At 38.7% G+C, this 26615-nt stretch overlaps 1 protein-coding gene across 1 annotated transcript; it reads left to right on the top strand.

The window, feature by feature from the left end:
• The first annotated feature begins 7632 nt into the window (after positions 1–7632).
• rgs9a (regulator of G protein signaling 9a) lies at positions 7633–25210 on the top strand. The gene is made up of 17 exons (XM_046040287.1): positions 7633–7701; positions 10049–10145; positions 11979–12029; positions 12170–12276; positions 13232–13283; positions 13645–13703; positions 15197–15273; positions 16665–16746; positions 16944–17006; positions 19311–19340; positions 19598–19659; positions 19870–19983; positions 20889–21004; positions 21735–21822; positions 22403–22541; positions 22938–23020; positions 24721–25210. Exons 1-17 carry the CDS (start codon positions 7633–7635, stop codon positions 24875–24877), a joined length of 1446 nt encoding a protein of 481 aa, XP_045896243.1. The 3' UTR covers positions 24878–25210.
• The last annotated feature ends 1405 nt before the right edge of the window (positions 25211–26615 follow it).

Here is a 26615-nt window from a genome sequence, read left to right as displayed (position 1 = left end):
TCACAGCTAAACTCAGCTAAGGTTGGAAAAGAAAAAGACGTTTAGGAGTGGAGACAGGGCAGGTTTAGCAAGGCAGCAAGGCGGTGTGTGAAGCTAAACCACCATAGAGAGACTGACTACAGCATCATTTCTCAATGACTCTGGTTCTGTGGAGCTCAGACAGATCACCAGCTACAAAGCTCCTCACTCTAACAAACAGAACGAGTTCTTCTGTCAATTTGTATTTTGGTATATGATTACTGTAAGCTCCACAAAGTAAGACAGAATCCGTCACTTAGCTTGGTGTCTACGTCTTCTGTCTTTTTTTCGTGGTTGTAAATTTGTAGTTGTTGGCTCTCATTTCATTTCCCCCCCACTGCAGCAGTGACATATGTCATCGTTTAGGATGAAAGCCAGACTTAGTGCGGACCATAGACTGTATATAAGAAATGGACGTAGTCATCGTGACGTCACCCGTTGGTTTGTGGACTGCCGTTTTGAAGCCTCGAGTTTGGCCGATAGGGCCCATGTCAAGTTTTTGCTACCAGGAAGTGCTCGGAAGTGACGATACGGTGGAGCTAACGGCCGTGTGCGGAGCTAGCTAGCTTGCTTAGCTAGGTGCAACTGTAACTTCATTTTAACTGTCAAGACTTGAAACTAGTGACTGAGACAATAAACTCATCAGGAAAGTGTTTACTGGGGTAATTATTCAGCTGAGAAGTAGGGTCATTTTACCATTATTTCTAATGGAGCCAGACTTCTTTTTGCAACCAGAAGAGTCGCCCCAACTGGATTTTTAATAGAATGCAGGTTTAAGGGACTCATATTGTAGACTGGAAGCTTCCTGCTTGGTGCGGACACAACGCAGGTTCAGTAAAGAGATTTATTGTTCACAAACATGTAAAGTTAGAAGGAGGCAGTTTGGTAGCGCTGAGGGGGTTTTGGGTTAGAGTCATGGTTTGTGGCTGGCAAGATGTTACGTTGGCGCTCTCAGGAATTTTCCAGAGTTTGAAGTGTAAACTGGCTGACAATCCCAGATATGAGTGAAGAAATCAGCAATTCTAGAGTTGACTCAATGATCCGGCAGGTGCAGAATGGCGCCAAAACCAGAGAGTCCACCAAGGAAGAGAGGAGAAAGAGAGAGAGAACACAGACAAGCAGAAAATGCACGAAGCACATCACATTCACTCAAAGGTCACAATAAACACACTCTCAATCAACAACTGTCACCGGCCAGATGCCGGGGTGGTGACAACATGATGGCAAAGTGTGAGAGGGAGAGAGAAACCGCTGTTTCTACACACCTGCCCTATCGATTTGGACTGACTATTGATAATGCTGTGATTAATAAATGTAAATACATAATGCTTTGTTTGTGGTGACAGCTTGGTTTAGATTAAACAGCTAGCACCTGGGCTTGGCCAATGTGCTGAATTTATTACTCACTTTCTTTTCTGTAAATGGACAGTGAAACAAGTATCATTACATAACTTAATTTCCTAATTCTAACTAAGTTGTTTTGTTGCCTAAACCTAACTAAATACGACACTTGAGAACATTTACACCTAGTTTCATTTTGAAAGTCTAACGTGATCTGATGATGTCAAAGAAAAGGTATCTCATTATCATTCATTCAATTCATTCAATAAATAAAGTGAAATCTATGAAAGGTATTGAAATAACTAATCTTGATACTAAATTTAAAAATAACTTGTCACAAATTTGAGTTAACTTTTCATATACTGTGGGGGCCACCAAGAATTTTGGGCCCCATGGCAAAAATATCTAATTGGACCCCCTCTGCACAGCTGTTGTCACTACTTCTCTAGGACTTAACTGTCCCATCAAAATCTTTACATAACTCTAATTAAAGGCTTGCAAGTGTCTGGCTTCTTGTAGTTCAATGGTAGTACTAGCACAATATGCTGGTGGTTTGTACATGCAAGTCTGCATACAGGATGCAGTTCACTATTGGCTTCTCAAATAAATTGCCCTTCATGATGGGAATAATAAAGTCTGTATCTATAGATGTTATTAACGGCCATAATTCAATCTAAATGAATTTATCAAATTGGATAATTTTAATATAGTCTGTAACTTACATGCAGACTGAGGTAAGCTGCTGTCCAGCATCCAGTACAGACAGGAAGGTGTTTTTTAAATTTTATTTCATATGATCATGATATGAGAAATATTTCATTGTTTTTTTGTTATCATAAAAAGAGATAGAGAGACAGAGAAATCTCCAGACTCCCTTGAATGAGTGCTGCTCACCTTTTCACTGGGACAGGGAGGCTACAGTTATGGGCAGACTGGGCTGCTGCTGACACATCTGTTGTTAGTCTGCTAAAAGGGGCAGGGACAATGATTTAATATGAACATCTTGCTAAACGTTTCCCTGCACTGATTAATGTGTTGATGTGATGAAATGTAGGAAACACCAGACTGTAGCTAGCTATCTTATTTCACTGTGGACATTAAGCCAACAGGTTAACACCACTCACAGACTAAAAGCTGCCCACTTTTCTTGGTGAAAAACTGGGGTACAGATTAACATCCTGTCCTTTGTCTTTTCTCTCTTTCCTTTTTTGAAAACCAGAGTTTGGTTTACTAGGCAACATTGTGATAACTGTGTTTCTGGTGCATCTACTGACTCCTAGTGTTGTGTCGTTCAATGAACATTTCACTCATAAGACCTAATCCTGTATATGGCTCAGGAGGAACGGCTTGTCTCAGTGAGTGATTCGTTCATTTTCACGCATGCGTGAAGGATCTTGGACTCCTACGTTCACTCGTCACACGGCAGCTGCGTGGGCTGTGAGCACAGGAAACAGAACTGATTAGTTCACAACTCTCAACTGTGGGTCTCCAGGTCTGAGTCGTTCAGCGCTCACATGGGTCCTCCTCAGTCTTTCGTTCATTCTGCAGGCTGAGTGACTGCCAGTGCCGGAGAATGATATTATATAGCTATTTTGTTAATTATGTGACATTTTATAAAGCATAACGTTATTACAGCGCAGTGATGTTGTGCTAAGTTATAGTTTTAACACAGCCGCACTGTAACTTTAGTCCTGCTAGTGTTTACAGCTAACAGCTGATGAGAGTTGTTCTGGGTCCACTTCAGAGTCCTGACAGGGTTCTACCTGGAGCCGAATTACCTCAGAGGTTGTCTCCTCCAAAACAAACGGATCCGGGCATTACAACATTAAAACACAGCCACGTAGCAACGTTAGCGTTAACCCTGTAAACAGCTAACAGCTGATCCGGTCCACCAGAGAACGCAACGTAACTTTTCCTTTTTATTTACCAACAGAACCGTGCTGTTGTTTCACAGCTCCTGACTGGTGAACAACCTGCAGTGTTTTAGAGCGATGTGCTCATGTGTGTTTCTCTGTCTGCAGAAACAGGACCTGATGTGGCCCATTCTGCATCCAGAACTACCAAACTGCTGCATTTATATAATGTGTTAATATTTCTCTGTTCCTCTGTCTGTGCTGGAGTTCTTTAAGAACTTGGTCCAGATTATTATTAAATTGGTTGAATTTTAATGAGTGTGTTTATTCATATTGTGTATCAAGCTTATTACTTCAAAATATTTACTGCAAATCTGATATTAATATTTTACTCGTGGATAGGGACATTAGGCTACTGTATGAATGAGCACTTTAGAGATAATGATAGTAATTATACACATAAGCCTTTATTCAATTCAATTCAATTTTATTTATATAGCGCCAAATCACAACAACAGTTATCTCACAGCGCTTTTCATAAAAGAGCAGGTCTAGACCGTGACTCTATGATGCTATTTACAGAAGCCCAACAGTTCCCACCAAGAGCAAGCACTAGGTGACAGAGGCAAGAAAAAACTTCCTTTTAAGAGGCAGAAACCTCGAGCAGAACCATGGCTCAGGGTGGGCGGCCATCTGCCTCGACCGGTTGGGATGAAGGAGAGAGAGGGAGAGAGAGAGCGAGAGAGAGAGAGAGAGAGAGAGAGAGAGGGCAGGAGAGGAACAGAGAGAAAAAGAGGGGTGATGGAAGGAGAGAGAGAGGGGAGTGAGGCAACCTACACAATATACACACACAGAGGTACAGACAGTAAAGGTGATGTTGCTATAGACTAAATGAAAAATGGTACAGATATTTATAGTAGTGTTAATGGTAACAATCGTAATGTTAATGATTATAATAACAAATAGTAATAATAACAATAGGACTAGTAACAATAGTCGTTGCAGCAGAGGGTGTCGAGCAGGAACACAGGGGCAGCAGGTGACCCGCAGCCACAGCTCCAGACTCCACAGCTCCAGAGCCAGAAACACCTGCAGGAAGTGATAGGTGGGAGGAGAGGGACGAGAAAGCACAAGACTACCAGAAAGGGGAGAAGTTGTGTTAGTAACACGCAATAATGGGATGAGGTTGCATACAGAGGGAGAGAAAGTAGAGGAGAGAGGAGTCTAGGCCTATAGCAGCATAACTAAGGGATGGTTCAGGACTCACCTGAGCCAGCCCTAACTATAAGCTTTATCAAAGAGGAAAGTCTTAAGCCTACTCTTAAATGTGGAGATGGTGTCTGCCTCATGAACCCAAACTGGAACCTGGTTCCACAGGAGAGGAGCTTGATAGCTGAACGCTCTGGCTCCAAGTCTACTTTTGGAGACTCTAAGAACCACAAGTAACCCTGCATTCTGGGAGCGCAGTGCTCTGGTGAGGTAGTAAGGTACTATGAGCTCTTTAAGATAAGATGGTGCCTGACCATTAAGAGCTTTGTAGGTAAGAAGAATGATTTTAAATTCTATTGTAGAAGCCAACGCAAACAAGCTAAAACAGGAGAAATGTGATCTCTTTTCCTGGGTCCTGTCAGAACACGTGCTGCAGCATTCTGGATCAGCTGAAGAGTCTTAATGGACTTTTTCGAGCAGCCTGATAATAACAAATTGCAGTAATCCAGCCTAGAAGTAACAAATGCATACACTAGTTTTTCTGCATGTTCCTGATTTTTGCAATATTAGGTAGGTGAAAAAAGGCGGTCCTTGAAATTCGCTTAATGTGAGACTTAAACGACATGTCCTGATCAAAGATAACTCCAAGATTCCTCACAGTGGTGCTGGAGGCCAGGGCGATGCCATCAAGGGAAAGTATAACTTTAGATAATGCATCACGGAGGTGCTTAGGCCCCAGAACAATAACTTCAGTTTTATCTGAGTTTAACATTAGAAAATTACAGGTCATCCAGGTTTTAACATCCTGAAGGCACATTTGAAGTTTAGCTAACTGATGAGTTTCATCTGGCTTGATCGATAGATATAACTGAGTATCATCTGCATAACAATGAAAGCTTATGGAATATTTCCTGATAATATTGCCTAAAGGAAGCATATATAAAGTGAAGAGGATTGGTCCAAGGACAGATCCTTGAGGAACTCCATGACTAACTTTGGCGTGCATGGAGGACTCATCGTTAACATGTAAAAACTGAAATCGATCTGATAAATAGGACTTAAACCAGCTTAGAGCAGTTCCTTTAATGCCAATGAAATGTTCAGTCTCTGCAATAGGATCTGATGGTCAATGGTATCAAATGCAGCACTAAGATCAAATAAAACCAGTACAGAGACAAGTCCTTTGTCTGATGCAATAAGGAGGTCGTTAGTAATTTTCACCAGTGCTGTCTCTGTGCTATGATGAGCTCTAAATCCTGACTGAAAATCCTCAAATAAACTATTGCTCTGTAGAAAGTCACACAGCTGTTTAGAAACTGCTTTCTCCAGGACCTTAGAGAGAAATGGAAGGTTAGATATAGGTCTATAGTTGGCTAAAATATCCAGATCATGTTTGGGCTTTTTCAAAAGAGGATTAATTACAGCTACTTTAAAGTACTGTGGTACATAGCCTGTTGATAAAGATAGATTGACCATATCTTGCATAGAAGTGCTGACTAAGGGTAAAACATCTTTAAGCAACCTAGTCGGGATGGGGTCTAAGAGGCAGGTTGATGGTTTAGATGAAGAAATTATTGAAGTTAGTTGGTAAAGACTGAGGGAAGCAAAACAGTCTAAACATATATCTGGTTTTACAGTTGTTTCTAAGGTTTCTGAGTTTAGAGATAAGCTGGTGCCAGTTGAGGGCAGGTCTTGGTGAATTTTGTCTCTAATAGCTAGAATTTTATCATTAAAGAAGCTCATGAAGTCGTAACTAATGGGAATACTTGGCTCAATAGAGCTGTGACTCTCTGGCTACAGTGCTGTGGTTGTTCCTATTTTCCTCTATTAATGACGAGTAGTACGCTGCTCTGGCATTACGGAGGGCCTTCCTATAAGTTTTAAGACTATCTTGCCAAATTAAACGAGAATTTTCCACTTTGGTGGAACGCCAATTCCTCTCAAGTTTCCGTGATATTTGCTTTAATTTGCGAGTTTCAGTATTATACCATGGAGCTAACCGTCTTTGTTTTAGTATTTTCTTTTTTAGAGGGGCTACAGAGTCGAGTGTCATTCGCAGCGAGCCTGCAGCACTATCAACAAGATGATCTATTTGGGAGGGACTGAAATTAGCATAGGAGTCCTCCGTTACTTTGTGACTTGATAATGAATTTAGAGCTGATGGAATCGCGTCCTTAAATTTAGCTACAGCACTATCAGACAGACATCTTGTATAGAAATTTTTGCCCAGTGGCGAGTAGTTCAGCAATACAAACTCAAAAGTTATCAAACAGTGGTCGGACAAAGAGGGATTCTGTGGGTACACCACTAAATGTTCAATATCAAAACAAATTAATTAATTAATTGTTAATTAATTAACACATATTTTATTTGTTTAATCTGCACAAAAACTAGTGTAAAAACTACACATTGTGGCTTTGTGGTCTTTACGAAGTTACTGCGGCCAAGAAATTGTTGGGCAATAACACCCAATAAAATTGTAACTGGACATTTTTAACTTTGGGGTTTTTTAAGAATTAAACTTGTTAATGAGTGAGCTCTGTTGGTAGGTGGATTTTGTTACTTTTGGACAGATCCAGGATACTCCCCCTCTTTGCAGCCTTCATGCTAAACTAAGCAGGTTCTGGCTGTAGGTTCATATTTCGTTATTATACATGCAAGTGTTATCAGTGTGTTCGCGCCAAGAAAGAAAATAAGAATATTTCCCAAAATGTTGAAATGTTATTTTAAATGACACAATTAATTACTTTTTTATTTGACTCTTTTACATTGCATCCTTTAAAGGCAAAATAATAATTCAATCCTTTATTGTATTTCATTAAATCAATTAACAAAGTCAACCCTAAAGTCTTCAGTGACACATTTCAGCCCCCAAACACCTAAACAAAAAAGTAAACATTTCAGGATCTATTATGACTTTCTCTTTGCTGAAGTTAATTTAAGACGGGCTTTTCTCTGTAACTCCTGGAGGATGAGAGCAGAGGCTTCCTTCAGCTGATTGGTGGATAAATCCATCCTTCCCATCCTGCCTTATAATCACCACACAGGAGGAGTGTGTTCAACTCCACTACACGCACCCACTTCTCTGTCAGCAACTATACATATTATAACTGGGATATTCCACTTCAGGACTTATATATCTATATCTACATATATAGATATATATATAGATAACGTTTATATCTGAATTGGTTTTCATCCATCTGCAAAAATGACAATTAGAACAGCCCGTCCAGACCGGGGACAACGTTTCTGGCCCCGTGTACACTGCTTGAAAAAGGTGGGTAGATATCATCCTCATTCTCTTTGGTTTTATTAGTTCTTCAGCTCTGTATACACTGCTGGCATTTTAGTAGTAAGTTTACTTAAGTAGTAAGTTTACAAATATATTACAAGCTGTTCTGAAGTTAAGTTAGCGTTAATATTTCTGGATTACACTGATTTGCTTTTATTGCATTAAAAAACATTTAATTTTTTTTTTTTAGCAGTACTCAGTATTTTCAGAAATATATTTATTTTTTCCTTTTTCCAGTTACATGAGAGATCTCATTAAGCACATGTACATTTGTACCAGATTCACACATGATCTGTTTGCCACAAGAAGAGCTGGGGCTTGTTAAAGATCATCTCTAATTCCACCTTAAAGCTACTTAGCTTTGCTGCGCTCCTGCCCTGCTGTCACTGCAGTTGAAAAATACTGAACAGTTTAGCAGCAGAACCTGACCTGACATTGAGGCAAAGAAGTTTTTGATTACAATGTGAAAGGAAGCAGCCAGATACAAAACAAATTACACCGCAAATTACATGTGAAACAAAATAATTAAATGAATGAAACACACTCTCTATAACTTACAAAAGAGTAATCACTGTGTGCTGAACTAATACAGGCCTCCACTGAAACACACTGCATTACATTGGAAGGTGTTACTAGTATTTTGTCTATTCCCTGTATATTTGTGAATGTACAGTATATGGATATACATATATGACTGTATGTGCAGCATGTTTCTGCATGCATATGTATATGTATATGTATTGTTTTAAATGCTGTATTTTTGTGGCATTCAACACTAGGTTGACGTGGCAACTTCATTCATTCTTCAATTCATTCATGCAAAAAGCAACACTGAGGTAAAATACAAAGATGACATTACAGGCAATAAGTTAGGCTTATTCATATCCTCTGCTTAGATTCTATAAAATGACATTCACATGTTTCAGTCGACACGTTTGCCTAAAGTCACTTATACTTTTACCCCACATTGGGAACAAGCTGGGCCTCAAGGTCTTGCTCAAAGACACCTCAACATGTAGACAGGAAGCAATGGGAATCAAACCACCAACCTTGCTCCATGATGGATGGCCTGCTCCACCGCACAAACTACAGCTGCATCATCTAAACTGTATGCTAAAAGACAGATGGTCTTTAATGTAATCTATTTAACTGTTTACATATTAAGGTGGGAGTGGTACCACCCTGTGAGGAAGCATTTCTAGGTGTTTAGGAAAGTGATAATGAGTTATCACATGTCACTGATGACAAGGCTGCACTTGCTACCTACCCCACTGCTAACCAGCTAGGCAGGGTTGTGAGCTTGGTTTATTGCAGCATGAAGAGACCGTGTTAACGGCAGCAGCTGGCGACTTAATTCAGGGAGTAAGAGCTAGCTAGGCAGTGTTTTGATTCTATAGATGTTTCTTGATCTCTGTGTGTAGCCTACTATGTTTATTTTCAGCAGCGGCCTTTAGTTGGTTTATTCGGAATAAGGCTGGCATTGGAGCTAACTGGCTAAATCTATTAGCAGTTGTTTACTGTCATGAAAGTGACATGAAATAAAATGTTTTATTAGGCTTAACTTGACGTGAAATGTGTTAGCACAAATTGATATCCAATAAAATTCTGTTATCATAATAGGCCTTTTCTAATAAATATGATTTCTATAGCGCCAGGAGCAGGAGGAAAGAGAACATATCTCCAGCAGCACAATGTTCAAAAAGTAAAGTTCCACATAGATAAATAATAGTAATGGTAGTGGTAATAAAATTATAACATACATACATACATTAACATAAAAAATAATAACAATATAAATAAGGGCAAAAATAAATATAAAATACAAATAATAATGTATTCAATGATTTTACAAACCGTTGGTTCATTTATGTTTACACAATTCATTCATATCATTATTTATTTCATAATGTCTTTTTTATTTATTCAATTATTATATTCAAACATTTTGCAGTTCCATACACAAAAGATGCATAACGTGTCAGTTATACATGTCAGATAATTAGACTTTGAAAGGTATTAAAGTAAAGGTAATCAAAAAATTTAATACAATTTTTCTCATAGATGTAAAAGGGCGAGATTGACTGAGATCCTACCTGTCTAAATGGCCTTGGTATAACAACCTCAGTTACAAGGAAAATATCAAAATCGACAGAGTGCCTTTTTAAAAGATTCACTCACTGATTTTATTCTCTAAATTTCCTCTCTGTTGATGTAACAACACAGCAGGGATCCAATTTATTTGTTAGAAAATGTGAATTTATTTATTTAATATGAATGTGCTCAGTATTTTTTAGTTCCCATAAATTAATACTGGTTGCTGTCCTGCTTTCAGCTGGAGGCCATTGTGGTGGAGATGCAGGACCCAAAGAGCGGAGTTAAGGGCTCGGAGCAGAAACTCAACGTCACTGTCATCCCCCATGTCATCACTGGTGAGACTGACACAAACCAACAAACACACACACACGCACACACACACACACACACACACACACACACACACACACACACTAAACAAAAGTACTGAATTGACTGAATTGTCCAGTCTGGTGAACATAATGGGGCATTTAGCAGCTAAAAAACGAAAGAGAGAAAGTTTGGAAAGTTGTGCTCTTTGCGCTTTAAAAAGAAATTAAACAACTTTTATTTCTCAACATATTGATTATGTTCATTTTTTCATCAGGAATGAACTGAAAAATACAATGATACATAGAAAAAGGAATTTTGTGTCCTTGTGCTGGTTCTGTTGAATTGTATTGTATTTCATTGTATGTCAGTGTCTTAAATAATGCAATGACAGTGTTGTCAGTGAACAGGAACATTAAAAAAAGGCTTTATAAATAACCGACAGGCTGCCTTGTTGTCTAAGCTGCTAACACAGGCTAAATAAAGCAGCCCTCAATTGGATGAGATCTGGACAGTGCTTTAGGAGTCAAAGTGGCTTTTTAATCTGGTCTAAGACCAACAAGGGAAAAGTCAGCATGGGCCAAACCCCCCATGGTCTGAGTAACAGTTTACAAAATGATTAGGTGGAGTAGCACCCAGTAATGTGATTCATGAAGAATGATGTGTTACCTGCAATATTTATTTGTGTTGTCATGTCCCCTGGCTGATGCTGCCTGGTTTTTGTCCCTCCATCATCCCTGAAATTCACTGGGGATGTGACGTCATGATGGTTAATTGATTTATTTATATATTTATATTTTGAACATGTAAAAAAAGAAAAACAACATTAGTAAAACATATAAACAACAAAACACTAAATCCATAATTTACGGTACTTAAACACCTCTATTTACATGTGCAAAAGAGTCTGAGGAAGTCAAACTTCTGGTGACTTTGCTTTTTAATGAAAACTGGTTAAAACACATTATTGAACTTGACTTCATTTTCAGAGTAATTGTGCAGAAGATTTCTCCAATATCAAATAAAGTGACTGTTTTGCATCAAACCCAGCGCTGCAACATCAGATTGTGACATTTCATTTCTTAGGTGGCACACTGCTTACATATTTTTCACAATGTCATAGTGACCAGACAGTGAATCTAACAACTTTGGGGATCCTTGGACTTTCCATCTAGCACCATCATCGGCTCAAAATTTATCCAATAATGGTAAATATGGTAAACATTATACCTAAACATCAGCATGTTCACATTCCCATTGTGAGCATGTTATCATGCTGACATTAGCTTTCAGCCCACAGCACAACTGTGTCTACGTACAACTAGTACATCTTCAAAGTGAACAGATTTAAAGTGTAAATAATCAAAGTCAGATTTGAAAGTCTGATTTTCAATTTCATATTGGTGTTAAATTGCATCATTTAAAGACACAATAAGGAAACAGAGTGGTTCATTGGTAAATTTATAGTATTTTATTTATTATCTTTTTTTACTTTGCATTTAATAATGTAGTGTTTGTTTAAATGCAAATGTCATTCATTTATTCAATTATTATTGTGGCACACAGACCACTACAGACTCCACACATACTGATGCTATAATGTTTTTTAAAAAAACATTAGAATAATGATGATGTTCAACAATTATGGTGTCAGAAATACAAAACAGTGTGAGGAATAGCAGGAAGTTGAGGGCTTAGTTGAATAAAATGAACGGTGTCATGGTGTAATGTGGTCTTGAGTCTCTGAAGGCCTGAAGTATGCAAGGAGGTTTAATTGATTGATTGATTGAACGGATACACAGCCACCCAGAGACTGGAGTGTGTGAAGTGTTTCAGCTCGTATCTGTGTTTCCACACAGGTCAGGACGTCATTGCATGGATCACCAACAAGCTGAAGAACACTACAGAAGGTACAATACCATTAGAATCAAAGCTCGGTTCCCAAAACATGGCACCTCCACACATGTTAGTAATAAAAAAAACCCCCAAACATACCCACATGTTGTTTACTGCCTCGTCCATTCATTTCCTCTTCCTGTCTGTGTTCCAGAGGCTCAGGCCTTTGGCACCATGCTAGTGGCCTATGGCTACATCTACCCCCTGCAGAACCACAACAAACTGGTCATGTGCAACGACAGCAGCCTCTACCGCTTCCAGGTCAAACTAAATCTCTGCTTCTTCTTACTGCCTGTGGTTGGAATTATTGTTGCACTTTAATGATTTTTGATGCCGTCAGTTAGAAAGTTAGTGAACTAGGAGAAGATTTTGGAGCACTGTGGCGTGTGTGATGTACTTACTTTTGAAATAGGATGTTAAGACAGGACATACTGTTGTTTAAACCAATCTGATATCAGTTATTAAATAATAACTAACTTTAGTAATAACCATCTGCAGTTAATACCACCACAGTGCCATCAATAAAAATGAGGTAGAATTAAAAATGGGATCTGGACCATCTGTATTATGACATAAACATGATTCTGGTTATGTTCCACAAATAAATTGGGATTTTTAAAATAATACACTTCTGTTTCTGGGAACACATTTATCATGATGCTCATCACAGCCACACCTCTACCTGTATTTTAGTTCAAAATGAATAAAAATAATTCAATTATAATATTATAAAGAGTAAGGTCTAGAACTGCTCTAAATGAAAAGTTCCCTGAGAAAACCTCTGTTATGAATTGGTGTTATATAAATAATATTGAATTGAAAAGGATGTTTAAAACCTTTTCTTCAGTTCAAAACAATGTTTATCTGCAATTCTCATAAAATCAGGAAAAGTTATGAGTATATAAAACAACATTAAGTAAGTTGTTTCAGTTGTTAAAGAGGGCCCAGGTCTCCAGGAGCCCTAACAGATTAGGAAAGTAACAACTTGGACCTGACCTGAACTTGTAGCTTCAAATAGTAAATGGCCTAAACCGCAGCCAAGATCTGATACTATGATCAGGTCAGGTAGCAAAGAAAAGGGAAAATGTATAAAATATATAAATGTATGGAACATTAGATCAGGTGTTAGTGTAATCCTGCCACTTTTATTCATAGATCTAGAGATTCTCTACACACTGAATCACTTAAACTGTCTTTTGAATCTAAACCTTTTCAGACCCCGTACTTCTGGCCTACACAGAAATGGGTTGCAGAGGACACCGACTATGGTGGGTACAGTGTTTCATACGGACTGGTGGTTTGAACAGAAAGATCAGGAGCTAGGCAAATGGTTTAGAAAATTTAGCATTGTATTAGAACAAGGGACACTGCTATTTTTATTCAAATCCACATGAATGAGAGGCACTCTCCCCTCCTTCAGCTAAACTGTCTACGAGCAAGACACTCAGTAGTTGCCCTTATTTCTGCAGCCAGGCTAAACACATCCTGTCTGAGTTCTGGATATGAAACTGATGTCAGTATTCTCTGACACTGGGTTTCCCAAGTGTTCCCAAGTCTTCATTTAGTTGTTAGTTGTTACAATAATTCATGTGTGTGATTAGTAATAAGTTATTTTTGCTCTGATTACAGCCATTTACCTGGCAAAGAGGAACATCCGCAAGAAAGGCGTACTAGAACCCTACGAACAGGTTTGTGTACACATATGAAAAAAATATGTTTGTATGTGTGTGTGTGTGTGTGTAACAAATGTGCTGCTTTCATTGTACATAATGCTAAAAGCTTCAAGCCAAACTGACAGCGGTCGAGAGTGTTTTTTTTCCACTGACACATACTCAGTCTGGATGCAGACATTGCATTCAATGTGTACGCCAGTCAAAAATCCGGTATCTGTGTCTATAATAAGCACGGCCAATCTCATTGGCTGGCCTACCTGCCTACCTGGGCAATCACTGTGGTTTCTAAATCCAGCTGTCTCTTGCAGGTTGCTCTAACATTGTCTGAGTCTTGCTGTTATTACCTCCTACTCTAAATAGAAGCTTTAGAGGGATCATTGACCAAATGCAGAACAGGTTCAGTTGGGAAGTGTGTGTTATCAGTTAGATGAACCTGGCCCCCTTCATCAAGACCCAGTTAAACCCAGTTGTATCCCAGAGCGTTTCCCATGCTTTCAGTCCTATAGATGAAAATGTTTGAAGATGTTTTATGGGATCAAAGTTGTGACAGGAAAATTGTTGTAACTTAAACCTACAATGACATGAGCTCAGTACAAACTGCCAATCAATGATTCACATGAAAATATTAGTTTTTAAGAAAGAGAATGTGAATTATGTTAGGTATTTCTCTTTATTTAGAAATACAAATATAATAAACAACAATTGTATTTGCATTCATTTATTTGGTAAAACAATTTTACTTATTGCTCCTAGTACTACTGTAATATGGAACCTTTTCTAGCTGGTCTTAAAAATATTGGACATGTTTAAAATACTCCAATGATTTGGGGGACCGGACTTTTACCCAGGAGACCATGGTTTATTTCTTGTGTGAAAAAAGTCAACAGTGAGTCTTTTTATTTAAGTTACACAGGTTACGTTACGTTAACATTACTTAACTTACGTAAGTTAAGTCACTTAAGTAATTTATTTATTTTAGTTATTTATTTTTACCCAAACCGTGATCGCGTTTTCTTAAACCTAACCCAGTAGTTTTTGTTCCAAATCTTAACGAAATTGCAACATTTCACAACGTTAACCGCTAGTTTTATTTTGAAAGTCTAACCTGACATTGCATTTTTATTATTGCTAACCACCTACAAGGGCATTAAAAAGCGACACCAAGGGGTCTTGACCAAGCATCCATGTAACAAGTTTAAAGTAAGAATGTGTTACAAAAGCAGAGGCCTGACTTTTAGTTTCTGGTATGGGTCAATTGCTATACTGAATAATTGATATTAAATATATAAAATACTGAAGACTGAAGTAGATAATTCAGCCTAACATGTTTAATACAATACAATAAAACTTACCATGAGGCTTAAAGGTTCATTGTTTCTACTGGAATCTAGTCTATTGCGTCTTCACTGTTTGTTCTTGCTGTAACATGTTTGGTTCTCCATTAACAGATGTGGAGTGATTTTTACAACTTGCTGCTCCATGCTGTCACTGTTTTGTGTTTTAAACAGGCACATTACAACCACCTCCATGAATGGCTGAACCACAAGTGGGACTTTATCGTCATGCAGGCCACCGAGCAGTACAAGTAGGTGAAACCATTACAGCTTGGTACTAAAGGTACTAAGTACTTCCTCTTTTTCAAAGATTATTATTTAGGGGGCATTTACCTTTATTTGACAGGTCATGGTGAAGATGAACAGGAAAGAGAGAGAAAGAGGATGACATGCAACAAAGGATGCTAGCTAATAGAACTAGATTAGATTAGACTAATAGAACTGGGGACATTGCGATTACGCATTTATAAATATGGAGCCAAATTAGTGTCAGTATTGATCAATGCACACAGAAAGATTCACAAATGTATTTTGGGATTTATATAAAAAATATTCCAACAAAATAGTTTTCAATGAAGACAAAAGGTGGGTCGGTGTAGTAGTAGGTGTAATTTTAGTCTTTTTTTACAAGGTGAAAAAAAACATTTTAAACACAAATTATTTATTGGCACAAAGCTCATAGACAGACAGGGAGACAGCTTCACACAACATGCTGGAAACTCAGTTAAACTCTCAACGTTAAAGTAATGTTTTTATCAGCTAGACATTGAAGTTATCCATGCTTGTTACATAATAACATTAAATCGTTACATGATACATTAAATAATTACTGCATTTAGCTGACGTGATACATCGTTGTTAGCTCGCCTGTCTGCTTTACAGTAACTAACATTACTATCTATGTATCTTTCAACGGAGGCTCAGCACAGCTTAATGTATTGGATGATTATGAAACGGTTATTGAGCTAGACTGAGTATTATAAATGAGATTGTTGCCACACTTTAGTAGTCGGAGAGGTTTGGGAGGGCGCACAGGGCTGCGTCCGACCCGGTGTCCTCACATTAAAAGCAGAATAGTGGCTGTTCCAAGCAACAGAGAAAACAAGCTTGTGCTAAGTGGTTAGGTTAGAGCCCATTGACAATAAGGTAGTAAAAATTTGATTTATTAATAAGAGATTTCATTGAAAAACTACATGTAGCCCCATTTAAAAACTTGTCAGGAGAGAATCTTTAAGCTGATTCAGATATGACCAATGGGCGAATGGAGTCCCGCCACAGATACCTACAGAGAGAGTTACAGTTTTAGGCATACCTCAGCCACAGGACACATTTTGGTCAGTGTAAAAAAGTCTTCATTACCCAGCCCTAGATAAGTATTTATAACTTTCAAATACCAAACGATGGCACCAAACACTTGTACAATATAGGGTAACTACACTTATATATATATCTATAAATATATAATATATGTGAGAAGTAAGACAACCTGCCGCTGTTGGGACACCAGTACAACCAGTTCAGCTAACCAGTCTGTGAGCATTTTAATAAGCAAGGTTTTAGATTTAAGTAAATTATTTCCTCTTAACACCTAACATTTGTCTGCATGTGCATGTGCACGTGCATGTGTGTGTGTGTGTGCCAGGGCTGGTAAGGAGAGGAAGAAGCCGGATCGCGTGGTGTTTGATTGCCAGGAGAGGTCTTACTGGATGGTGAACAGGCCACCGGTCAGTGTGTGTGACTCTGTGTTTTACATGTGTGTGTATATATATATATATATATATATATATATATATATGTACATATATACAGTGCAATGATCCAAATAAAGGCATGCTGTATCTACAGTAGCAGAAGTACATATTACTATATACTTTTTATACTTACTGTCCATTAATCATGAACCTGTCCTGTTTTTGTCCAGCGTCGTACTCACAGTGCTATGGATTATGGTCCAGAGCGTCTTATTAATCCCAACGTAGATGAGGTAACAGGTCAGTATACACAAACACACACACACAATTGAGAGATTGAGGTCAGCTGGTCTTTTAAGAAACTTACTGGAGTTTAACATGCAGCATAGTACTGCTGGACTGCTCCCTACACACAGAACCTCCCTGACTCTCTCACTCTGCTTCTCCTTCCTTCCCTTTCTTGTCCTTTCCACACAGATCCATTGATTTTTTAAAACACCCAAAACAAGTTACAAAGTCTATTTTCAGATTTTTCTCTCTGTGCTGCCTAATGAATGGTGGGTGAAATTAGAGGTTGGACTTTTGTAAAACTGGCAAAATTATTATTTTTTAATCTATTCACATTTAGTAGCAGAATCAGTTTCACATAAATGTTTTTTGGTTTCATGGCAACGGCAGAAAATGTTGAAAATGCTCTGAATATGCTGCTGTCATTGACATCTGCTCCATAACAAAAGCTCATCGGTCCTGTAGTGTTTAGTGGCAAACTGTCTCTGAAACAAAGCTGAAATGATTTAGGCTACTGCAATGGCCATAACCCTGGAGTACTGTGAAATTGTCAAGGAAACGTTGCTGTTTGAGGTAAACACTGAGGGTAATGTGGTAAAATGTTAAATAGTGGAATAGTAGCCAGATTTGCTACTCTATTCCTATTCCTTCCAAGCAAAGGTGATACAGCTGCTCAAACTTGCTCAACTTTCCTTGGAAGAAGTTTTGCAAACCTATTGTTTGCGTTTCTATGGAGCACTAAGGTGACTTAAGGTGGTTATGAAATCCACATAGAGGATACAGATGATGGTGTCTTGTGTCTGGATGTAACACATTGTTCTCCCAGTGAATCTTAGGCATTCCCAGTCATTGTTGTCAATGGCTAGGCTGCCATATAATGCATCCTCAACAGACAAATAAATATTGCAGTCTTGGTAATTTGACTGAAGTAAAAGATCTGAATACTTCCTCCTCCTCCCCTGCTTGTTAGCTTTCATCCAGTCTGTCTGCAGTGTTTTGTAGGTTAGACACATAAGATGTTTTTTAGTCTATGTTCCTGAAACTGGACACTTTTTGGACAATTCAATCTGCGGTATGTGAAAGACTGTGTGGTAAACTCAAAGAGGCAAAAGTCAACACACATGCTGCACCACTCCACCCATCTCAGCAAAAGCTGATTTTCTTTGGAGCCAGGAAATGACCAAACAGGCGGGTGCAAAAACTGCACTACCACCCAGCTAAGATTGCATTGCAACTTTGTTTGTTCTACTGCTGGCTTGAAAATATGGACCCTTGTCTAAAAGTGACTCCTCAAATAATTTTGATTGTGGTTGTTTGATTTTCTAGACTAAGGTTTTAACAAAGTGTCAATAATATACCTGAAGGCTAACTAGTTTTAAAGACATGATTCCTAAAACTACTATTAGACTAAACCTAGACTACAAAGAGTAAATGTTGAGGTTCACTGGAGTATATTATTATTTTATACAATTTCAAATAAACCATACAGAACTTTACTGCAGACAGAAGCCATACATAAAAGCAAGCAGTCTCTTTGTGAACCAATTATAATGTTTGTAACAAGCAAAAAATACACTGTGAATTGTGTCGAAACTGTAATTTGGGGCCACGACTACAGTAATGGCTCACCCTGCCCTTTTAACGTCGGTCTCCTGTGGAGAGAACCCATTTCATTCATTGTATTTTTCTTGTCTTTGTCTTTTTTCTAACAGATTTCCTTACGTTGATGAAGATAAGGAAGTAAAGGGTTAAAAAAAATAGCATACAGTGTTTTACCCAGACTGTCATTCTTGTATTTAAACTACACTCATAAACTTGTGCTCCATGCAGTCTGTAGTCGGTCTCTCCAGGAAATGGTTATGTTGTGTAAATGTAAAATCAACCACTGCATTATTTTCAAGGGATTGCAATTTTGTTCCCACAGAAATTCCACAATACTTATAAATTGTACTTCCGTGGATAAAATACACCTATACAAAACCAGATCACTTCAAATTAAAAAAAGTTTAGTCACTGGATTGTATCACACAAGACTGCTGCAAATGTATTCATTTTTGGCTGCAATAAACACAACCAACAACCGAGTAACCTTTTCTCTGGAGGGACTGTTTTCTGCTTTCTAATTTCACCTTTCTGTTTGTGCTTTAACAGAGGTAGCTTTCACAGTAGATTTCTTTAGGTTTAACACCACAGATAGTATCAGGATGTTCCTCTGTGATCACTCTGTTATGCATCCCAATATACACTGTGGAATATGAGCCAAACTAACTGTCACCTTGAAAACACTTTTTTTCCTTCTTGTCTCTCAGAACATCACCTTCGACATTTACAGACGCATGGTGAGTTTAAAAATACACACACTGATATTCAGATTTTATCATGCCCACATTCCTTCAAAACTCATTGTCGATGGTTTGAAGCTGTTAACTGTGTTGAGTTTCAAAACATCAACAAAGAGCAGGCCGTTTTCTTATTATGGACGTCTGCGTCTGAGGTTTGAAAGTGGATAGTTTTATATCCTTTGATTCACTATAAAACTAGTCACAAATTACCCAAAGCAACTCACGGTTTGGTTTGTGTTCCTCTTTTATCCTAGAACATGTTCTATCAACAAGCCATCATGAGGTCAAAGGTCAAATCTAGCGTGTCCCTTGGAGCGTAAGTTCCTCTCATTTATTTATTTGGAAACCTTTCTCGGGGTTCAAATTCATTTTAAGGATTTTGTTGTATATACATGCAAACTCTACTTATTATAAGATTATTTAATAAAACAGAATCTTTGGATGATCAGTATTTAGTCATCAATTAAAATGATGACATAGACGCTCTGTGGAGTCCATTGGTCTCATAATAGTTCTGTTTCTGCAGACTGGTCAAGTACATCACAACCTACAAAAACCACGACCCGTTCCTGGCTCCCTGTCTACCCAGCAACCCTTGGCAAACAGATAATGATACATATTGGACTCTCAACATGAGAAGGTAAGGCATGTTGCATTTTCTCTTTCTGCCTGGTTATCAATCTCTGATCAGGAAATGATCACATTGATGGTGAGACGATGGCATGATTACTGCACTGGGAGATTGTCGGCCTCCTCAGAGTGTTACACTGTATTTACATCGTGAGCTTGTATTTTAGATTTAAGTGGAGGCCTGTGATGATGATAACACATCTGTCATATCAGGTTCATATCCTGGCTTTACAATGTTTTCTCTGCTACTGTTAATAGAAGCAGTAAAGACTAGCCACATTACAGCTAGCTTAGCTATAAGCACAGTGCTAAATGCTAAATGTAAAGCGTCAGGTCATCTCTCCTTTCTGTAGTATCTGTTTGATCTGAGCAGAACAGGAGAAAAAAAGCTTTCAGAATTTTAACCAGTGAACAGATGGAGTGATGGGAAATACATTCCAACATGATTCTTTTTATCAGGGAGGGGTAAGAGTGCAGACAGGGTTTATGGGAACTATAGTCGTAATATGAGACACAGTGCATCATCAGTACTTTGAAGTGGTGCCCGTTTATCTAAAAGTAGAGTTCATTATTTACCTTGGAAGGAGGAAAAAAAGGAGAACAAAAAAATCAAGTTCCACTTACTATCTTTTTCAGATGCTTTCAGCCACACTGAACCTCGATCTGTTTGGATGTTGTTATATTAATTTTTTTATAATGACTGTATTATAAGGTCTCTTGAGGTAAAATGAAATTCTCAAATGCCTTTCTCATGAAATTATGCCTCCTAGTCTGTTGGCCATCAACTCATAAATCCATATGGCTCCATACAGATGGGTCTGCATAATAAATGCATCATATAGCTGTATTCCAAACTGTTTCGTATGCCTGTAAAAGTGTTACTTTTTAAAAGTCACAGTCTGTGTTTATGTGCAGAGTTGATGTCCCCACTAAGATGCGAGTAGAGCGCTGGTCCTTCAGCTTGTTCGAGCTGCTGAGTGACCTGCGAGGCCGAGACGACTTCAAGGTCTTCCTCAAGAAGGAGTTCAGTGGTATGTTGCCAAATGTCAATTAACACATTTCAGTTTGGATCACGAATCTCTTGCGCTAAACCTGACTGACATTCCTCAGATGGTTGAGGCACGTGTGTGTTTCAGCTCTTAACACAAGCATACCCGTTACTTTCTTCAGAAGTTACAGTTCCTATATGCAGAACACATGGACATACAGTAAGGTAGAACAGTAGGATCTCACGACACGCAGCCAACATGTGACATGTATTTGAATGCACAAATTAGGAGTTCCCAAGACAGCAAAGCAAAGCACTTGGGACAATCTGTTTGACATGCCGCCATCCAAAAATCAGACAGGAGCAGCACTTCAGAATTACTTTCTGCAGCTAAGTTTTCCTTGTGTTCCTTGAATGGGGTTGTTAAAGTTTCTTTATAGGTGGTTCCTTAGGGACAAAATTATTTTCTATCCATCTTCAACCGCTTATCCTCGTCGCCAGTCCATCGCAGGGCCACACAGACATACAACCACTCACACTCACACCTAAGGACAATTTTAGAAACACCAACTAACCTAGCCTGCTTGTCTTTGGACGGTGGGAGGGAGCCGGAGCACCCGGAGAGAATCCACGCAGACACGGGCAAAATTATTTTATGGTCTCATATTTTAAACAACGTCGACAGGACAGGCTCCTCCACAGACTGATATAAGAGCGTGGGTGTGAAAAGACTTTAATAAATAAGTGTCCAAATGGATGTATGTGTATCCCAGGGGAGAACTTGGCTTTTTGGGAGGCAGCTGAAGAACTGAAGTGGGGCACTGCATCTTCCATGTCAACAAAAGCTGAGACCATCTTCAAGTAAGACAAAAAAAATTGGACTGTTTATCTGTGTTTAAATGTGAGTCTACGTATGTTGTGTGTTATGTTCTTGCTTTATTTTACATACCATGCCATACTTTCATCCATTATTGACAATATGTCAGTCTACTTGAACTTGAAGGAAGAGTGAATTTCACTGCTGCTCAAGAAAAAATGTGTACTTTATACTGAGGCAGGTTTTTACAGTAAAGTAAGTGTAGCACTGATCTACATATAATTTCTCACTATAACTATAGAATAAAAATAAAACAAAAAGAAAGTGGTAGGCAATCGCTTTAAAATATCCTGCATTCTGATTGGTGCATAGTAGTAGTTGATGTCACATTTTTCCAATAAAACCAATCCATTGAGAAGAGCAGAGACAAAACACAATGTGAAATGTTAAATAACTAAAACTCTTCTAACTGTGGTGGAAACTTGTGTGATTACGTGGGACCATATGCCTCATTGGTTTCAACTGGCCTTTAAAAAGGCAAATTATGGTTGTTCTAGAAGTATTATATTTCTAAACAGAGTCAGAGTTTAGTATGATATTGATCTGGAGTGTCTGTGTGTTCAGGACCTTCCTGGCCCCTGGTGCCCCCCGCTGGATCAACATTGATGGCAGGACAATGGGTCTGACAGTGAAAGGCCTGGATCATCCTCACCGCTACGTGCTGGAAGCTGCACAGACACACGTCTTCATGCTCATGAAAAAGGTTTGTACTGCTAAAGAGGCAAAAAATGTATATTTATATAAATAATTCATTTATAGGGTGGTTAATACCAATATGTTATTCATGATTAATTTGATTATCTACTGACATCTCTGGCTCTGTTTAGCCAAAAAAAAGTATTTAAGTCACTGCCCAACTGCCCTTAAAGACCAGTGTAGCTGAAGGGGGCATGGGGGTGTAGGGTAAGGTGGGCGGGAGACAAATTCTACTGGCCTACAGGGGTTACCAGATTAGTCAAAGCTCTGACATAGAGTATATTATTTGCACTATAATGTTACATTTGTGATCAAAATCATATACACCTCTATGACTGAGATTAAAGGCGCTTTATTGCAGTGAAGCTGGTCACCTGCAGTCTCATGTGCTTTCTTGCTACAGGATACCTTCTTCCGTTACCTCAAGTCACCGGTGTACAAAGACATCCAGAAGCAGGCACTGAGCCCTGAGCCTCATAACTTCAGGTTGGTGGCTAAACTGATCGAATCCCAACCATAAGAAGTTATTAAAACTAATGTTTCAACCACTCAGATTCATCTCACAGATTTCATGTGAAAAAATTATAGTTTTGGATAGTCTGTTAGGACTTCTACTTTAACTTGTTCACAGAAAGATTATTTCACTTCCAATTCACTATATCACACTTCCAATGGGCCATAAGTTTACATATAAGTTGATGTTGCGTTTGAAGAGCTTGGGAAATTCCAGAAAATCATGTCATGGCTTTAGAAGCTTCTGATAGGCTGACTTAATAGTAGACTTAGTAGACTTAATCTGAGTGAATTAGAGGTGTACCTGTGGATGTATTTTAAAGCAACATTGTGTAATATTACCACAGCAGCGAAACAGTAGGGGCGCCAAATTACACAAAAACATCATGTTTACGGCCCACCTTCAAACTCAGCGGCTCGCTGCTTGACATTATGGGAAAATCAAAAGAACACAGCCACAAACCTCGGGGAAAAAATTGTGGAACTCCACAAATCTGGTTCGTCCTTGGGAGCAATTATCAAATGCCTGAATGCACCACTGTCATCTGTAAAACAATAGTTTGCAAGTATAAACAGCATCCAAAATCACCATAAAAAAGCCACACTCTGGCTTTCTGGAGAATTGTCCTCTGGTCTGATGAAAAATGGATCTGTTTGGCTGTAATTACCATTGTCATGTTTGGAGGAAAAAGGGTTTGGTTTGCAAGCCAAAGAACACCATCCAGACCATGAAGCACAGGGGTGGCAGCATCATGTTGTGGTGGTGCTATGCTGCAAATGGGACTGGTGCACTTCACATAATAGATCACATCATGAGGAAGGAAGGTGAATATATTGAAGCAACACCTCAAGACATCAGTCAAAGTTAAAGCTTGGTCGCAAATCGGTCTTACTAATGGATGACCCCAAACATACTACCAGAGTTATGGCAAAAAGGCATAAGGGCAACAAAATCAAGGTATCACAAAGCCCTGACTTCAAGCCAACTGAAAATTTGCGGGCAGAACTGGAAAAGCGTGTGCAAGCAAGGCGGCAGTTCTGTCAGGAAGAATGCACCAAAGTTCCAGCAACTTAATGTGAGAGGCTTGTGGAAGGCTACTCGAAACGTTTGACCCAAGTTAAAATATTTAAAGGCCATGATACCAAATACTAACTCAGTGTATGTAAACTTCTGAACCACTGGGGATGTGATTAAAGCTGAAAGAAATCATTCTCTCTACTATTATTCTGTTCTATTTCACATTTCACTTAAAATAAAGTAGTGATCCTCACTGATCTGAGACAGGGAATATTTGCTAGGATTAAATGTCAAGAAATGTGAAAAACTGAGTTTAAATGTATTTGGCTGTGGTGTCTGTCCTGAGACCCTGCCCAGGTAAGAGGTTGACCATGACCTTTGAGTGGTCATAGGATTAGAAAGGCGCTATACAAGGACAGACAGCTTACCATTTATATGCCATTTGGGCCTAGTCACACCATAAAATGAATCTCAACTTCATGTCTTCCCGGGACCAGGCTTGCTTTCCTGAATTGGTCACTACACTACAGGTTTCAACTGTCAGTATGCCTGGACCTGCTACTTTAAACCAACTGAAAGCTGCTTACAAAAGCACTGTGCCTCCCTAGTTAAAGAGAATTATCTTGAGTTCACCATGTTTCTGTTTCTACCCTAGTCCGGCCCAGCTTGAGCAAAATGCTCGGACCCGAAGCCTAGGCATCCATCCCATCATCCTCTGGCAGCAAGAGGAGGAGGAAAAGGCCAAGGCCGCCGCTGCCTCCGCTCCTGTCGATGTCAAGGCCATGATGAGCAAAATAGACAGGAAGAAGTAGAGTTATACTGTGGACGTGTGTGTGTGTGCGTGTGTGTGTTCAGGGTTCTACATGTCATGTCACACACAAAGTACCAACACAGGAATACACTGTACAGAAGGATTTGCTTAGGTCTTCAGTATCATGCCAATGTTAGTGTTTTAGCAAATAATCAAATGAAAAAAAAAATCCCATTTACTTTAGGTTGTTGAACAGGCCTTCTAGACACAGGCCCAGAGGCAAAACGACCACAAAGACCCAAAACGACCACTTTTTAGAAAGTGATAGTTACAGGAGACTTACTATAAGTATGTTGTTTCTATATACATCATATGACTTATATAGAAAATTTGTATCAACAAATCAAATGTATCTAATGTGAAATACATACAATTATGTCACATTAGTTAAATAATTAATTAGAAATTCAAGATTATTATTATATATATTACAGTAGCCGTTTTGTCTAAAGCCAAGCCAAGTTTATATAGTCTGATTTTCACTAGAGCAGTTAAACAGTTGTTTAATCAGCTCTACTTGTTAAACTGTGAGGCTGTACTGAAGTGACATACACTATCTCACTAATGTGTGCTTGGAGACACTGGAGCTTTTGTTGCTGCAATATGTATTGCATATATTAATTTGTATTGGACCCATACCATTGACTTCAAACCCATTTTATACAGTTTATATTACGTATAAACTACTACTACTGGTATCCTGCGATGGCAGGTTGGAGTTTTCAGTGATTAAAATTATTATATTATATATATATATATATTATTATATAATTAAAAGGCAGGAATAAGTATATCTACGCCTCTGGTGCTTTGTGTTTAACCATTCTATTTTTTCCCTCTCTAGCAAGTCCTGGAACTAAATCAATATACCCCTTTAAAAATAAAGGTCATGATATACTTGCTTTTAAAAACACGTTGGTTGCACAGGGGAAATTGGTTACATGCATAAAAATGCTACATCTTGCAATATGTGATTAAGCCCATGAAGTAAAATCAGCACTAAACAAACTGTAAGCTATGCTAGCAACTCTGTGAGGCTGTATCTAGGCACAGCGGTACGTTGAGCTAAATCAGTATGTATTAAAATGCTTAACACGACAACACTAACATGCTGATTTTGGAAGGTATTGTTTTTACCATGTGCACCATCTTAGTTTACAGCGTTAGCTTGCTAACTTTTGCGGCACATGCAGGTATTAGGTCATAAACTAAAGTACTGAACAAATTAAAAATATAACCTTATGATGGAGGTGTCTGTGAAGATTCTCAGTCATCCAGGTCATAGTTATCCAACGAAGGTTAAAGTCAAGGGCAACTGGACTTGGTTGAAGATACTGGAAGACGTTTCGTTTTGGTATCTTCACCTGAGGCCAACAGGTTACGTTTGTTGAGTTTCCTGGGAAGTGATGAAAGGACAGGTCCAATGCAGTGAGGAATGCACAGACCTGTATATTGGGGAGACTAAACAAGCACTACACAAACGCATGGCTCAACACAGAAGGGCCAACTCCTCAGGTCAAGACTCTGCAGTCTACTTACATCTGAAGGACAGAGGACACTCGTTTGAGGACCACCAGGTGCACATTTTAGACAGAGAAGATGGATGGTTTGAAAGAGGTGTCAAGGAAGCATCTACACCAGGGTTGAGAAGCCGTCATTGAACAGAGGAGGGGGTCTACGCCACCACTTATCCCCCACTTACAATGCTGTCCTTTCATCACTTCCCAGGAAACTCAACA

Source organism: Micropterus dolomieu, linkage group LG02, assembly GCF_021292245.1.
Source record: "Micropterus dolomieu isolate WLL.071019.BEF.003 ecotype Adirondacks linkage group LG02, ASM2129224v1, whole genome shotgun sequence".
Classification (NCBI taxonomy): domain Eukaryota; kingdom Metazoa; phylum Chordata; class Actinopteri; order Centrarchiformes; family Centrarchidae; genus Micropterus; species Micropterus dolomieu.
This window is presented reverse-complemented; position numbering and strand designations above follow the sequence as displayed.